Here is a 16617-nt window from a genome sequence, read left to right on the forward strand (position 1 = left end):
AACAGATTAAACTCATAGATTAATCCCATAGGTTAATTTCAAAGATTTATCCCACAGATTAAACTCGTGGATGAATCCCATAGATGAATCCAACAGATTAAACTCATAGATTAATCCCATATGTTAATTTCAAAGATTAATCCCACAGATTAAACTCAAAAACTAATCCCATAGATGAATCCAACAGATTAAACTCATAGATTAATCCCATAGGTCAATTTCATAGATTAATCCCACAGATTAAACTCAAAGACTAATCCCATAGATGAATCCAACAGATTAAACTCATAGATTAATCCCACCGATTAAACTCAAAAACTAATCCCAAAAATGAATCAAACAGATTAAACTCATAGATTAATCCCATACGTTTATTTCAAAGATTAATCCCACAGATTAAACTCATAGACTAATCCCATAGGTTAATTCACAGATTAATCCCTTAAACTAATCCCATAGATGAATCCAACAGATTAAACTCATAGATTAATCCCATAGGTTAATTTCATAGAATAATCCCACAGATTAAACTCAAAGACTAATCCCATAGATGAATCCAACAGATTAAACTCATAGATTAATCCCACCGATTAAACTCAAAAACTAATCCCAAAAATGAATCAAACAGATTAATCCCATACGTTAATTTCAAAGATTAATCCCACAGATTAAACTCATAGACTAATCCCATAGGTTAATTCACAGATTAATCCCTTAAACTAATCCCATAGATGAATCCAACAGATTAAACCCATAGATGAATCCCAAGGAACTCATAGACTAATCCCATAGATGTATCCAACCGATTAAACTCATAGACTAATCCCATAGATGAAGCCAACAGATTAAATTTATAGATTAATCCCATCCTCGTCCCTGCTGTTGTAAGAAAAGACAAACGCAGCTGGACTTTTATTTGGAAAAGACATTTAATCCCTTTATATTTGGGCAAACCAAAGTCTACAGGAGCAGAGAGGACAGAGGACTCATGAGCATCTGTTTGTTCTGGTTCCTGGTCCTGGGACCAGGTCTCAGGTGTGAGTCAGTGTCAGTAGACTCTGCTGCCTGCGTCCTCACCCTGTCACCCTGTCACCCTCCAAACTCGTACCAGACACAGAGACACAGAGACGTCGTGGTCTTTTTACAGCCTTCATTATTTTTCGTTAGTAAAAATCGTTTCTCACTTTTATGTTTGAGACGTGAACAAGACAAAGGTTTAGTTTTCAACGGTTACATTAGAATCAGATGAAAGGATGAATGAATGAATGAATGAAGCAGTGACACATATTTGTAATGAGCTCATGAAAAACAAACAACAGCGCACTCAGGTGGAGACACGTCTGTCCACAGAGACACAAGGAAAAAAACAACATCACGTTACCACGTCTTTATCTCACTGTTACACAGACGCCTGTAAGACACACACACACACACACACACACACAGGAGCTGCTGGTCCTCTGCTGCCTCGTGTGGTCACGCTGTGTCACTGACGTTAATCTGAACGTTACATTTCAAACAGTGAAGAGACAAAAGATGACATGTGTACTTTGATCTTGTGTGTGTCTGTGAGTGTCTGTGAGTGGTTTACAGACTTCAGTGAGATAAAGTCGTGATCATGTGACGCAGAGATCACTGACTGAGTCTTTAACGTGAATAACATCATGTTTTCACTGAGTGTGTGTGTGTCTGGTTCTCAGCAGCAGGGGGCGCTCACAGCGCCTCACACAACCACACATCTAAAAACCTCATCTGCCTCTTTTAGCAGAGCAACATGTCATCATGACTTCTACCCAGGATTTTTACCAAGCTAAGCTAAACTAAGCTAATCTAATCACAATGGCGTCACTTTAAGCCTCATGACGTGAGAGTGGTGTGGACCAGGTCATGTGACTGATGTGTGTGCTTCAGATGAACAGGAAGGAAACAGTCTAATGTCCATGCTCATGCAGTCATAAAGCACTGTTAATATTCATATATATATATTTATATACAGTTCATACGTTCATAACAGTGACGTCATCAAAACATCAAAGAATAGAAGAACAACTAGGCGAAAACAAGTAAACAATAAACAGCTGATGAATCACACACACACACACACACACACGGGTAAAAACAAAGTTCCCATGTGAACGTGAGGGGACGATAAATCCTGCGACACCAGATCTACAAACTGTTAAAAATAATATTTGTACTTTTTAAAAGTTTTAATGTTTCCACTGATTTCACTTTAAAGGTTTACTTAAGTTAAGTGTGTCTGAAGACGATAAAGACAGATTTTAGCCTTAAAAAAGCTACAACTCATAAAATGATTAGATCAGCTGAGTCTTTGAGAGGCTAAAACCTGTGTGTTCTCAGCAGCAGGGGGCGCTACCTCCCACAGTCACCTGCAGCACCTTCAGGGTCCACCAGGGGGCTGCGGCTCACAGGTTTAAAGTGAGGCGACTGTGACAGAACCGAGGATCAGGTTTGAAAAGAATCATAAAAAAACAGAGAGGTTTTATACGTCGTCTTCTCCGTGAGGTGACGAAATCCAGCAAGCAGTAAATAAGAATGTAGGCGGAGACAAGAGAGAGAGACAGACGGCGTCATCGTCCGTCTGTCCGTCCACCGTGATCTTTAGTAGACGGGGCTGTTACGGATCCCGCAGCACAAAACCATACTGAAGATCATCTCAAAGATCTGTGAGCACAACAAACATCCAGTTAGCACACGCCCACGTCACAGGACACACCCACCTCACATGACACGCACATTCACTCTCTCACACTCAGGATATGCTTATGACTTTTTATATGTCATTAACCTCTCTCTCTCTCTGTATTCTCATCTTGCAGGTTGCAGGATCCAGATCCAGTTTTCAAGGCTACGCTTATCATCACCATTATTATTGTGCTATAATTAAAAGTCGATATCATTAACTGTATAAACTAAAGTTGTTGTGTATCTGCTCCTGGTCTCTCTCTCTCTTCTGTCTCTACCTCATCTCCCTCTTGTCCTTTCTCCCCCCCCCTTTCTGTCCCCCATTTTCCTTTCACCCCAACCGGTCGAGGCAGATGACTGCACATCTCTGAGTCCGGTTCTGTCAGAGATTTCTTCTTCTCTCCACTGCCCCCTAGTGTTTGCTCATTGTGTGAACTGTTGTGTTTCTCTGCTCTCCTTGATGTTGTCTATGTTCAGACCTGAGATCACGTATGTTATGATTTGGCGCTATATAAATAAAATTGAATTGAATTGAATGACACACGCCCACCTCACATGACACACACCTACGTCACATGACACACGCCCACCTCACATGACACACACCCACGTCACATGACACACGCCCACGTCACATGACACACGTCCACATCACGCCTCACATGACACATGCCCACCTCACGCCTCACATGACACACACCCACATCACATGACACAGGCCCACGTCACTTGACACATGCCCACGTCACATGACACGCCCACCTCACACACCCACCTCACATGACACACGCCCACCTCACATGACACACGTCCACGTCACGTGACACACGTCCACATCACAGAACACACGCCCACCTCACACCTCACATGACACACGCCCACCTCACACCTCACATGACACACTCCCACGTCACACGAGACACATGCCCACGTCACATGACACACACCCAATAAAAAGTCGCAATATTTGGAGAAAAAGTCCAAAAGGATTAAGGTTTCATATCTCACCATGATTACAGCAACCACCAGGGCGGCGATACCGATCAGGTAGATCTTGTCCGAGAAGAGCTCCTCGATCCTCTTGTGGCAACTCTGAGAATTACAACAACATTCAAACAGGAAGTTAGATTCAAAACAACAACAAACACGTGACAAACATACATGATGAACACATGTGACAAACACGTGACAAACATACATGATGAACACATGTGACAAACACGTGACAAACACGTGACGAACATACGTGATGAACACACGTGACAAACACATGTGAACACGATGAACAGACAAACTTACGGTCTGGAGCTGGTTTTTGGGGCAGATGTCCGTTATTCCGAGTCCGTCAGTGATGCTGGTCAGAATGGCCGTTCCCTGACCTTTACCACAGCAGCTCAGCTGAAACACAACAACAACAACAACAACAGCAGCTCAGCTGAAACACAACAACAACAGCAGCAGCAGCAGCAGCAGCAGCAGCAGCAGCAGCACAGTGAACATGTGTGTTCATGTCTTTGTTGTAGAGAAATGAGTGGATGCACAGGTTCTTACCGTCTCGTGGAACACCTTGAGCACAGTGGCAGCAGCTTGTTCCTTGTTCTTGTCCATGGAGAGACCGTCCGTCATTCCTTTGTCGTAAACAGAGTCGTAGAAGTTGATCATCTCCTTCGACACCTACAAGAAAACACAACGTGTCACACACACACACACACACACGCTGCTGCCTCCATCACTAAGTTCAAATGACCTATTTTGCCAATTTGATTGACCTCAGTGACACAAAGTGACCACACGAGGCAGCAGAGGAGCAGCAGCTCCAATCACTGATTTACTCTCAGGTGTGGGAGAGTGAGTGGTTTACAAAGGACTTATTAATGCCTTATACAACCACACTTCAAAGCTGAGCTAATAATATTCATTTTTATTGAAAGAATAGAAGAAAACATGAATAAAGAACTGTGTGGCTGACGGAGGAGTGCGTGTGTGATCATGTGATGATCTGTGTTTAAACACACACGGAGGATTTTCACAAAGTTCTGAAAACACAAATAATTTCAGACATGAATGAGAGTTAATGTCTGAGTTTTGTTCTCACAGTGTCTTTGTGCATGAAGCCCCAGATCCCTGCAGCAACTTCACAGGCAAACAGGATGACGAGACAGGCGAAGAACTGCAGGACACGAGGGACACACCGGAGACACAAGAGACATGTAATAAAGACATGTTACTAATGTAATAAACACATGTTACTAACATTATTAAAGACATGTTACTAACATTATTAAAGACATGTAACTAATGTAATAAACACATGTTACTAACATTATTAAAGACATGTTACTAATGTTATTAAAGACATGTTACTAATGTAATAAACACATGTTACTAACGTTATTAAACACATGTTACTAATGTAATAAACACATGTTACTAATGTTATTAAACACATGTTACTAATGTTATTAAACACATGTTACTAATGTAATAAACACATGTTACTAATGTTATTAAACACATGTTACTAATGTTATTAAACACATGTTACTAATGTAATAAACACAGGTTACTGATGTTATTAAACACATGTTACTAATGTAATAAACACATGTTACTAATGTTATTAAAGACATGTTACTAACATTATTAAAGACATGTAACTAATGTAATAAACACATGTTACTAACATTATTAAAGACATGTTACTAATGTTATTAAAGACATGTAACTAATGTTATTAAAGACATGTAACTAATGTAATAAACACATGTTACTAACATTATTAAAGACATGTTACTAATGTTATTAAAGACATGTTACTAATGTAATAAACACATGTTACTAACGTTATTAAACACATGTTACTAATGTAATAAACACATGTTACTAATGTTATTAAACACATGTTACTAATGTTATTAAACACATGTTACTAATGTAATAAACACAGGTTACTGATGTTATTAAACACATGTTACTAATGTAATAAACACATGTTACTAATGTTATTAAAGACATGTTACTAACATTATTAAAGACATGTAACTAATGTAATAAACACATGTTACTAACATTATTAAAGACATGTTACTAATGTTATTAAAGACATGTAACTAATGTAATAAACACATGTTACTAACATTATTAAAGACATGTTACTAATGTTATTAAAGACATGTTACTAATGTAATAAACACATGTTACTAACGTTATTAAACACATGTTACTAATGTAATAAACACATGTTACTAATGTTATTAAACACATGTTACTAATGTTATTAAACACATGTTACTAATGTAATAAACACAGGTTACTGATGTTATTAAACACATGTTACTAATGTAATAAACACATGTTACTAATGTTATTAAAGACATGTTACTAACATTATTAAAGACATGTAACTAATGTAATAAACACATGTTACTAACATTATTAAAGACATGTTACTAATGTTATTAAAGACATGTAACTAATGTAATAAACACATGTTACTAACATTATTAAAGACATGTTACTAATGTTATTAAAGACATGTTACTAATGTAATAAACACATGTTACTAACGTTATTAAACACATGTTACTAATGTAATAAACACATGTTACTAATGTTATTAAACACATGTTACTAATGTTATTAAACACATGTTACTAATGTAATAAACACAGGTTACTGATGTTATTAAACACATGTTACTAATGTAATAAACACATGTTACTAATGTTATTAAAGACATGTTACTTATGTAATAAACACATGTTACTGATGTAATAAACACATGTTACTAATATTATTAAAGACATGTTACTAATATAATAAACACATGTTACTAGTGTGATAAACACATGTTAGTAATGTTATTAAAGACATGTTACTAATGTAATAAACACATGTTACTAATGTTATTAAAGACATGTTACTAATGTAATAAACACATGTTACTGATGTAATAAACACATGTTACTAACATTATTAAAGACATGTTACTAATATAATAAACACATGTTACTAATGTGATAAACACATGTTAGTAATGTTATTAAAGACATGTTACTAATGTAATAAACACATGTTACTTATGTTATTAAAGACATGTTACTAATGTTATTAAAGACATGTTACTAATGTAATAAACACAGGTTACTAATGTGATAAACACATGTTAGTAATGTTATTAAAGACATGTTACTAATGTAATAAACACATGTTACTTATGTTATTAAAGACATGTTACTAATGTTATTAAAGACATGTTACTAATGTAATAAACACATGTTACTTATGTTATTAAAGACATGTTACTAATGTTATTAAAGACATTTTACTAATGTAATAAACACATGTTACTAATGTTATTAAAGACATGTTACTAATGTAATAAACACATGTTACTGATGTAATAAACACATGTTACTGATGTAATAAACACATGTTACTAACATTATTAAAGACATGTTACTAATATAATAAACACATGTTACGAGTGTGATAAACACATGTTAGTAATGTTATTAAAGACATGTTAGTAATGTTATTAAAGACATGTTACTAGTGTGATAAACACATGTTAGTAATGTTATTAAAGACATGTTACTAATGTTATTAAAGACATGTTACTAATGTAATAAACACATGTTACTGGTGTAATAAACACATGTTACTAACATTATTAAAGACATGTTACTAATATAATAAACACATGTTACTAATGTGATAAACACGTTAGTAATGTTATTAAAGACATTTTACTAATGTAATAAACACATGTTACTAATGTTATTAAAGACATGTTACTAATGTAATAAACACATGTTACTGATGTAATAAACACATGTTACTGATGTAATAAACACATGTTACTAACATTATTAAAGACATGTTACTAATATAATAAACACATGTTACGAGTGTGATAAACACATGTTAGTAATGTTATTAAAGACATGTTAGTAATGTTATTAAAGACATGTTACTAGTGTGATAAACACATGTTAGTAATGTTATTAAAGACATGTTACTAATGTTATTAAAGACATGTTACTAATGTAATAAACACATGTTACTGGTGTAATAAACACATGTTACTAACATTATTAAAGACATGTTACTAATATAATAAACACATGTTACTAATGTGATAAACACGTTAGTAATGTTATTAAAGACATGTTACTAATGTAATAAACACATGTTACTTATGTTATTAAAGACATGTTACTAATGTTATTAAAGACATGTTACTAATGTAATAAACACAGGTTACTGATGTAATAAACACATGTTACTAATGTAATAAACACATGTTACTAATGTTATTAAAGACATGTTACTAATGTTATTAAAGACATTTTACTAATGTAATAAACACATGTTACTAATGTTATTAAAGACATTTTACTAATGTAATAAACACATGTTACTAATGTTATTAAAGACATGTTACTAATGTAATAAACACAGGTTACTGATGTTATTAAAGATATGTTGCTAATGTTATTAAAGACATTTTACTAATGTAATAAACACATGTTACTAATGTAATAAACACAGGTTACTGATGTAATAAACACATGTTACTAATGTAATAAACACATGTTACTAATGTTATTAAAGACATGTTACTAATGTAATAAACACATGTTACTAATGTAATAAACACATGTTACTAATGCTACTAAAGGTTTTAGTTAAACTTCAGTCAGTTTAATTTTCAGGGAAAGAAGTAACAAGTTTATTGTTTTTTTCTGGATTAAAGCTCCTACTTTTGGTTCCAGACCATGTGACATAACTAGTCTGACTTTAATCATTGAGTTCTTGGTCTACACTCTCTGGTGTTTGGGTCACATGATGATGTTATTGGTCTGAATATTCTGGACATAAAGCTGTGAACGTTAAACATACTAACATACTCTTCGGTAACCTCTGACCTCTGGTGTAAAAGTGAGGGTGGTTGTGACTCACAGTTCCCAGCAGACACTGCGACTCCTGGATGGCACCATAACAACCAAGGAAACCGACGACCATCATCACTGCACCGACTGCAATCAGGATGTGAACACCTGAGAGAGAGAGAGAGAGAGATGGTGTAAGTATCCATGGCAACACACACACACACACTTGTATAACCTGGGTTTAACTGGAGTAGGGCTGCAAATAATAATAAATATTTGGTATTTTCAAACAAACAGAAACCGTCAGGCTAAGTTTCATAGTTCATCACAGACAGTGTAGCGGTGATATTATTGATATTATTGGTAATATTGATAATATTGGTGAGTCCTGGAAATGTTACAGTTCAAAACCAGTGAGTTCAGAACAGCTGAACTGTCCTTTAAGACGTTTGTCAAGTCATTTATGACCTCGAGTGGTGCTTTCAAGTGTCCATAAAAGACAGGGAATATGAGATATGCACAAGAGCTGATGATGATGATGGTGAGTGTGAGTGTGAGTGTGTGTGTGTGTGTGTGTGTGTGTATCTCTGACTGTTTCTGTTGCTCGTCCACTCACATTTATAAATTCATGTCTTGGCGACCAAATGACTGTCCTGCCTCCCCCTCCCTCCCTCCCTCCCTCTCTCTCTCTCTTGCTTTACCTTCACTCTCTCTCTCTCTCTTGCTTTACCTTCACACTCTCTCTCTTGCTTTACCTTCACTCTCCCTCTCTCTTTACCTTCACTCTCTCTCTCTTGCTTTACCTTCACACTCCCTCTCTCTCTCTTGCTTTACCTTCACTCTCTCTCTCTCTTTTGCTTTACCTTCACTCTCCCTCTCTCTCTTGCTTTACCTTCACTCTCTCTCTCTCTCTTGCTTTACCTTCACACTCTCTCTCTATCGCTCTCTTGCTTTACCTTCACACTCTCTCTCTCTCTTGCTTTACCTTCACTCTCCCTCTCTCTCTTGCTTTACCTTCACACTCTCTCTCTCTCTTGCTTTACCTTCACACTCTCTCTCTATCGCTCTCTTGCTTTACCTTCACACTCTCTCTCTCTCTTGCTTTACCTTCACTCTCCCTCTCTCTCTTGCTTTACCTTCACACTCTCTCTCTCTCTTGCTTTACCTTCACTCTCCCTCTCTCTCTTGCTTTACCTTCACACTCTCTCTCTCTCTTGCTTTACCTTCACTCTCCCTCTCTCTTTACCTTCACTCTCGCTCTCTCTCTCTTGCTTTACCTTCACTCTCCCTCTCTCTCTTCCTTTACCTTTACTCTCCCTCTCTTGCTTTACCTTCACTCTCCCTCTCTCTTTACCTTCACTCTCGCTCTCTCTCTCTTGCTTTACCTTCACTCTCCCTCTCTCTCTTGCTTTACCTTCACACTCTCTCTCTCTCTTGCTTTACCTTCACTCTCCCTCTCTCTTTACCTTCACTCTCGCTCTCTCTCTCTTGCTTTACCTTCATTTTCCCTCTCTCTCTCTTGCTTTACCTTCACTCTCCCTCTCTCTTGCTTTACCTTCACTCTCCCTCTCTCTTTACCTTCACTCTCGCTCTCTCTCTCTTGCTTTACCTTCATTTTCCCTCTCTCTCTCTTGCTTTACCTTTACTCTCCCTCTCTTGCTTTACCTTTACTCTCCCTCTCTCTCTTTACCTTCACTCTCTCTCTCTTGCTTTACCTTCACTCCCTCTCTCTCTTGCTTTACCTTCACTCTCCCTCTCTCTCTTGCTTTACCTTCACTCTCTCACTCTCCCTCTTGCTTTTACCTTCACTCACTCTCTCTCTCTCTCTTGCTTTACCTTTACTCATGGTGATTCAGTTATACACACACACACACACACACACACACACACACAGGAGCCAGTTGTTTTCCTCATGTGTTCATCAGGTGGAACTTCCCTATGAACTGATGAAGTTGATGTAACAATGAAGCCTATGTAATTAAGTCCGACCATTGTTTATGAGACAAAGGCTTCCTTCCTGTTGTGTTGGACTTTATTATTTAAACTAATGTTACATTGTGACGGAACCACGACAACCATAATAACAATGACTTCTTAAACTTTTACCACAATATGACTCAAAACACCGGAATCATTAGATAGTGGAAATGTTTGAAAGTGTTTTGGAAAAAATAAAACATGTCATGAGTGCACTGCCAACAGGTGGCGCTGTGTGGACCGAGCCGTGCTAACGCTATGACTCCTCTGTAAACACACATGTTTAACTCTGTTTCCTTTAATCTACAGTTGGACATTGTTGCTCTTCAGTGACGACGCTCTCTGACCAATCAGAGGCTGGCAGTGTGATGATGTCACAGTTTAGTATCGGCTCAGCTGGGAGGACATTTTGTCTGGTTGTTACAGGTCACACGTCTGTTAGTCACGTTTGTTTTGGGAGTCACGTTTTTGTCATTTCCTGTTTTATTTTGGTGAGGGTTTAGGGTTTCCTGTAGGTCTGCATTTGTCCACCTTGTCCTCGTCTGAGTGTTTGCACCTGGTCTCCATGTTCATTGAGTGGAGAATCAAGTTGATCTAGTTTTGGTTTCTAGTTTCTAGGTTTGTTTTTCTTTGTCTTTTTTGTTCATGTTTTGTAATAAATAAAGCCTCATTTTGATTTCATGTATCTGACTCAGTCCCGTGCATCCTGAATCCAAGCTCTGTGGTACTAATCCTGACACTGGTCCACACAAACTGAACAGACTTTTTGAGGATTAAGACCTGGTTTTAGGGTTAGAGGCTAGAGACTGTCTCATGTCTTTGAAAGTCCTCACAAGGAACGTAAGACCAGCATCTGTGTGTGTGATAGATTTACAGCCCTTTGATTGTTTCATCAGTATTAAATCATAATGTTTCTGTGACAGTCAGACAGACAGAGAGAGAGAGAGAGAGAGACAGACAGACAGACAGACAGAGAGGGAGAGACAGACAGAGTGATGATACTTGAAGTCTCAAAAACAAAGATGGAGGGAAAACAGTGAGACAGAGCGACTGGAACACTAACCACAACCAGATGGAGGAGAAACAGACGGTGGAAAGAAAGAGAGGAAAGGAAAACTTTGAGGAGGAGGAGGAGGAGGGGTGGAGCCAGGGAGGAGGAGGAGGAGGAGGAGGAGGAGAGGGGGATGGGCGACTGGTGAGGAATGTTTTCCTGTGCTGGTCTTTTTCTCCTGGTGTTGAGAATGAGAGTCTTTGTGTGGATCACTGACAGAAACTCACTTCCACCATGACCTCACAGCAACACTGCAGTACCTGTGCCAGGCCTGTAAGTGGCGCTGGGCACTGTCATCAATTCAACTTTCACCTAAAAGAGCGTCATTTTAATGTTTAATGTCTGAAATGCTGCTGTGAGGAGTGTGGACGAGGTACGTATTGATGTAGAAGTATATAACAGTGTATAACATTATACGACACTATATAACGCTATATAACATTATATAACAGTGTATAACATTATACGACACTATATAACGTTATATAACACTATATAACAGTATATAACAGTGTATAACATTATACGACACTATATAACGCTATATAACATTATATAACAGTGTATAACATTATACGACACTATATAACGTTATATAACACTATATAACAGTATATAACAGTGTATAACATTATACGACACTATATAACGTTATATAACATTATATAACAGTGTATAACATTATACGACACTATATAACGTTATATAACACTATATAACAGTATATAACAGTGTATAACATTATACGACACTATATAACGCTATATAACATTATATAACAGTGTATAACATTATACGACACTATATAACGTTATATAACACTATATAACAGTATATAACAGTGTATAACATTATACGACACTATATAACGTTATATAACACTATATAACAGTATATAACAGTGTATAACATTATACGACACTATATAACGCTATATAACATTATATAACAGTGTATAACATTATACGACACTATATAACGTTATATAACACTATATAACAGTATATAACAGTGTATAACATTATACGACACTATATAACGTTATATAACACTATATAACAGTATATAACAGTGTATAACATTATACGACACTATATAACGTTATATAACACTATATAACAGTATATAACAGTGTATAACATTATACGACACTATATAACGCTATATAACATTATATAACAGTGTATAACATTATACGACACTATATAACGCTATATAACAGTATATAACAGTGTATAACATTATACGACACTATATAACAGTATATAACAGTGTATAACATTATATGACAGTATATAACATTATATAACAGTATATAACAGTATTGAATTAAATTAATTAATTAAATTAATCCCCTTTGGGAAAGTTTACCTCTGCATTTGACGAATCCTAGAATTAGGAGCAGTGGGCTGCCACACTGAGTAGCGCCCGGGGAGCATTGGGGGTAACATTATATAACAGTGTATAACATTATATAACAGTGTATAACATTATATAACAGTGTATAACATTATATAACAGCATGTAACAGTATATAACCGTATATAAAACAGTATATAAAACAGTGTGGACGAGGTACGTACTGATGTAGAAGGTGCTGGGAGCTTGAGCTCCTTCAAACTCCAGCTCCAGCAGGTTGCTCGTCTTGGGGTCATGTCTCAACCACAGGGCCACGCCCAGGATCACGCCCCCTGTCAGCTGCCACACACACAAACACACAAGAACATTATTTCAGTGCATTTTCATCAAAGATGACTTCATTAAACTCTTTTTAATGCTTTTAGTTTTTTATTCATTCAAACAGTTTGCCATTTTCAGCTTTTTAAACGTGAATATTTTCGAGATTATATTTTTACACATTTTCTGACATTTCTTGGAAATAATTCATCAGGAAAATAAGTGGTTATGAAAACACACGTAGACCAGGTATCGTCTGGTTCCTGGTCCCAGGACTGATGAGGACGTGACAGTGGGACACAGACAGTCAGTTGTCCTCTGGTGTTCAGTCAAACGTCCAAACAGAGAAAATGTGAATTAAAATGAGCTGAAGATTCAAAACAACTGCTCCTTTTCCAAGTGAGGGTCATTCCAGAGCTGAGGCCAGCTGCTGCCTAGCAACCACCACCACAACACACACACACACACACACACACTGAGATGCATGAGATTTAAAGGGTTAGTCAGGGAAGTTTTTTTTAATGACACAGCGCCCCCTGAGGTTTGAGTGTGTCCCTTTAAAGAGACAAGTGTTGCAGTTTAAGTGTTGTTGTGTAAATGTTGTTGTTTAAGAACAGGTCTGAGTGTAGTCCGTGGTGTTGTCTCTGTGTCCTGGGTCTATTTCTGCCTTAGTCAGTGGACACAGGCTTTGTAGAATGCAGGGCATGCTGGGGGGGGGGGATGGGGGGTCCACAGAGAGTGTTACCCCTCCCCCTCCTCCCCCGTCCTGTCCCACGCAGCCTCTTAACCCTCAGTGTCCCACACTGATTTATAGAAACAGGAGGCGTCCATTTTTAAAAGTGTGTCCTCCTGTGTGTGTGTGTGTGTGGGGGGGGGGGGGGGTCATGTGATGTGTCTTTTTGGACAGACGGACTCTGAAGACAGACTGAAGACAGCTGTCTTAAAGGTACACACGTAGAGCGCTGTCGCAGGATCAGCTGACCGTGACTTGGAAGGGTTCAAAAAACCCTGAACCACCGTTTAACCTGTGAGTCATGTGACCATACACACACACACACACACCGCTGATGTGAAGTGAGTTCTGCTGAAAACCACCACAGTCCTAGACCTGGACCTGGACTCTGACCAGGTCCAGCTGATACTGAACTGTAACAGTCAACAATGAAGTGAAAAAGAGTTAAAATGGTGGAAACATGGATCAGATGTGAGTGTGGAGGATTCTGTCATTCACTTTCACCACAGTGAGGTGATGACTCCGCCCACACAGAGGAGGAGCCATGAAATCATGGAAAACAAATCAAACTGTGTTCTGACAATAACAACTTCCTGTTTACACACACACACGCATTTGTCCAACATCACAAAGTGTGGACATTTTACACAGATTGTTGTTGGGAGGGGCTGTATGCCACACCCCTTTTCCACACACACACACACACATCTAGATTTCCATAAGTGTGAGTGTATCCGTTGCTATGGCGACCTCTGTGCTCTGTGGTCTCTACTTAAATTCCTCCCTCTTTTCTGTCGAGAACTTTCCATGAATTTTTATTATATTTCAGACAAAAACAGCTCGTGATTGTGTTCATAATCCATTCATCCATTCATCCATTAGTTTGTTTGTCATACCTAGAAGTTATTTTTTTTGTTTTATGGAGCAAAGAAATCAGAAAATATTCACATTTAAGAAGCTGATTTAAATGATTCAAATAAAAACACATCATTCACACACAGACCAGGAGTTACAGGTCAAAGGTCACAGGTCAAACCGCTAGACAAAACCACATAAATAAAATTTGATGTTTGATAGAATTTCTTTTTCTACTTTACAATTTATTTAACTCATGACTGAGTTGTGAACGTGTGACTGACTGTTGTGACCGGTGACTGACTGTTGTGAACGTGTGACTGAGTTGTGAATGTGTCACTGTGTTGTGAACAAGTGACTGAGTTGTGGGCGTGTGACTGAGTTGTGAACGTGTGACTATGTTGTGACCGGTGACTGACTGTTGTGAACGTGTGACTGAGTTGTGAATGTGTGACTGAGTTGTGAATATGTGAATGATTGTTGTGAACGTGTGACTGAGTTGTGAATGTGTGACTGAGTTGTGAATATGTGACTGATTGTTGTGAACGTGTGACTGTGTTGTGAATGTGTCACTGTGTTGTGAACAAGTGACTGAGTTGTGGGCGTGTGACTGAGTTGTGAACGTGTGACTGAGTTGTGAATATGTGACTGATTGTTGTGAACGTGACTGAGTTGTGAACGTGTGACTGTGTTGTGAATGTGTCACTGTGTTGTGAACAAGTGACTGAGTTGTGGGCGTGTGACTGAGTTGTGAACGTGTGACTGACTGTTGTGAATGTGTGACTGATTGCTGTGAACGTGTGACTGACTGTTGTGAATGTGTGATTGATTGTTGTGAACATGTGACTGTGTTGTGAACGTGTGACTGACTGCTGTGAACATGTGACTGTGTTGTGAACGTGTGAGTGACTGCTGTGAACGTGTGACTGTGTTGTGAACGTGTGACTGACTGTTGTGAACGTGTGCCTGTGTGAAGGTTTGACTGAGTTGTGAGCATGTGACTGAGTTGTGAACGTGTTACTGACTTGGGAACGTCTGACTGTTGTGAACGTGTTACTGACTTGTGAACGTCTGACTGTTGTGAATGTGTGACTGAGTTGTGAACGTCTGACTGACTGTTGTGAACGTGTGCCTTCTTTCATAACATCATGTACTTGTAGAATGACTGTACAGACACAGCATGTGTGTGTGTGTGCGTGTGTGCGTGCGTGTGTGTGTGTGCGTGGGTGTGCGCGTGTGTCAGACGCTTTCTTCTGTCACGCCTCATTCCGCCATGTTTTCTCCTCGCGCTGAGAAAACGCAGTGTCACCGTTATTATTCAGATCAGCTCGAAATTCCGACAAAGTCCGTGAACAGCGTCACGTGTTCGGCCGCCATGTTGAGTTTTTTTCTCACAGGCGCGAGAGGACCGTTACACACACACTCACGCTCTCACACGCGTTCGCGCGCACACACACACCCTCTCTTTCGCTCTCACACACACGCGCGCACACACGCGCACACACACACACACGCGCACACAGTACTTACCCAGAAGATGAAGTTGAAGAAGAAAAGCAGATATTTGATGCATTTGGTGCAGCCTTCCACTCCCATGATGCTTCGCGGTGTAGACGCTCTCAGAGACGGGACGTGTTGTCGCTCAGTGTGGACTCACAGTTGTGACTCTTGTGTCTCTGTCTCAATGTCTCTGTCTCACTGTCTCTTCTGTCTCACAGCTCAGG

General features: G+C 38.3%; 1 protein-coding gene across 1 annotated transcript; it reads right to left on the bottom strand.

Annotated features, from left to right (window-relative positions):
* Positions 1-910: 910 nt before the first annotated feature.
* On the bottom strand, positions 911-16617 carry LOC131459153 (CD81 antigen-like). Its single transcript, XM_058628629.1, has 8 exons — positions 16424-16617; positions 13212-13326; positions 8671-8768; positions 4802-4876; positions 4258-4380; positions 4006-4104; positions 3715-3798; positions 911-2685 (listed from the first exon to the last, which is right to left on the bottom strand). The coding sequence occupies exons 1-8, from the start codon at positions 16487-16489 to the stop codon at positions 2623-2625; spliced, it is 723 nt and encodes a 240-aa protein (XP_058484612.1). The 5' UTR covers positions 16490-16617; the 3' UTR covers positions 911-2622.

This window comes from Solea solea, chromosome 5 (genome assembly GCF_958295425.1).
Source record: "Solea solea chromosome 5, fSolSol10.1, whole genome shotgun sequence".
Classification (NCBI taxonomy): domain Eukaryota; kingdom Metazoa; phylum Chordata; class Actinopteri; order Pleuronectiformes; family Soleidae; genus Solea; species Solea solea.

Excerpts from the sequence above, each read along its gene's own strand:
- LOC131459153 (XM_058628629.1), bottom strand. The coding sequence starts at position 16,489 with ATGGGAGTGGAAGGCTGCACCAAATGCATCAAATATCTGCTTTTCTTC. Across the intron at positions 8,769-13,211 it reads TCCCAGCACCTTCTACATCA|GTGTTCACATCCTGATTGCA; the intron begins GTACGTACCTCG and ends TCTCTCTCTCAG. Across the intron at positions 2,686-3,714 it reads TGGTGGTTGCTGTAATCATG|ATCTTTGAGATGATCTTCAG; the intron begins GTGAGATATGAA and ends TTGTGCTCACAG.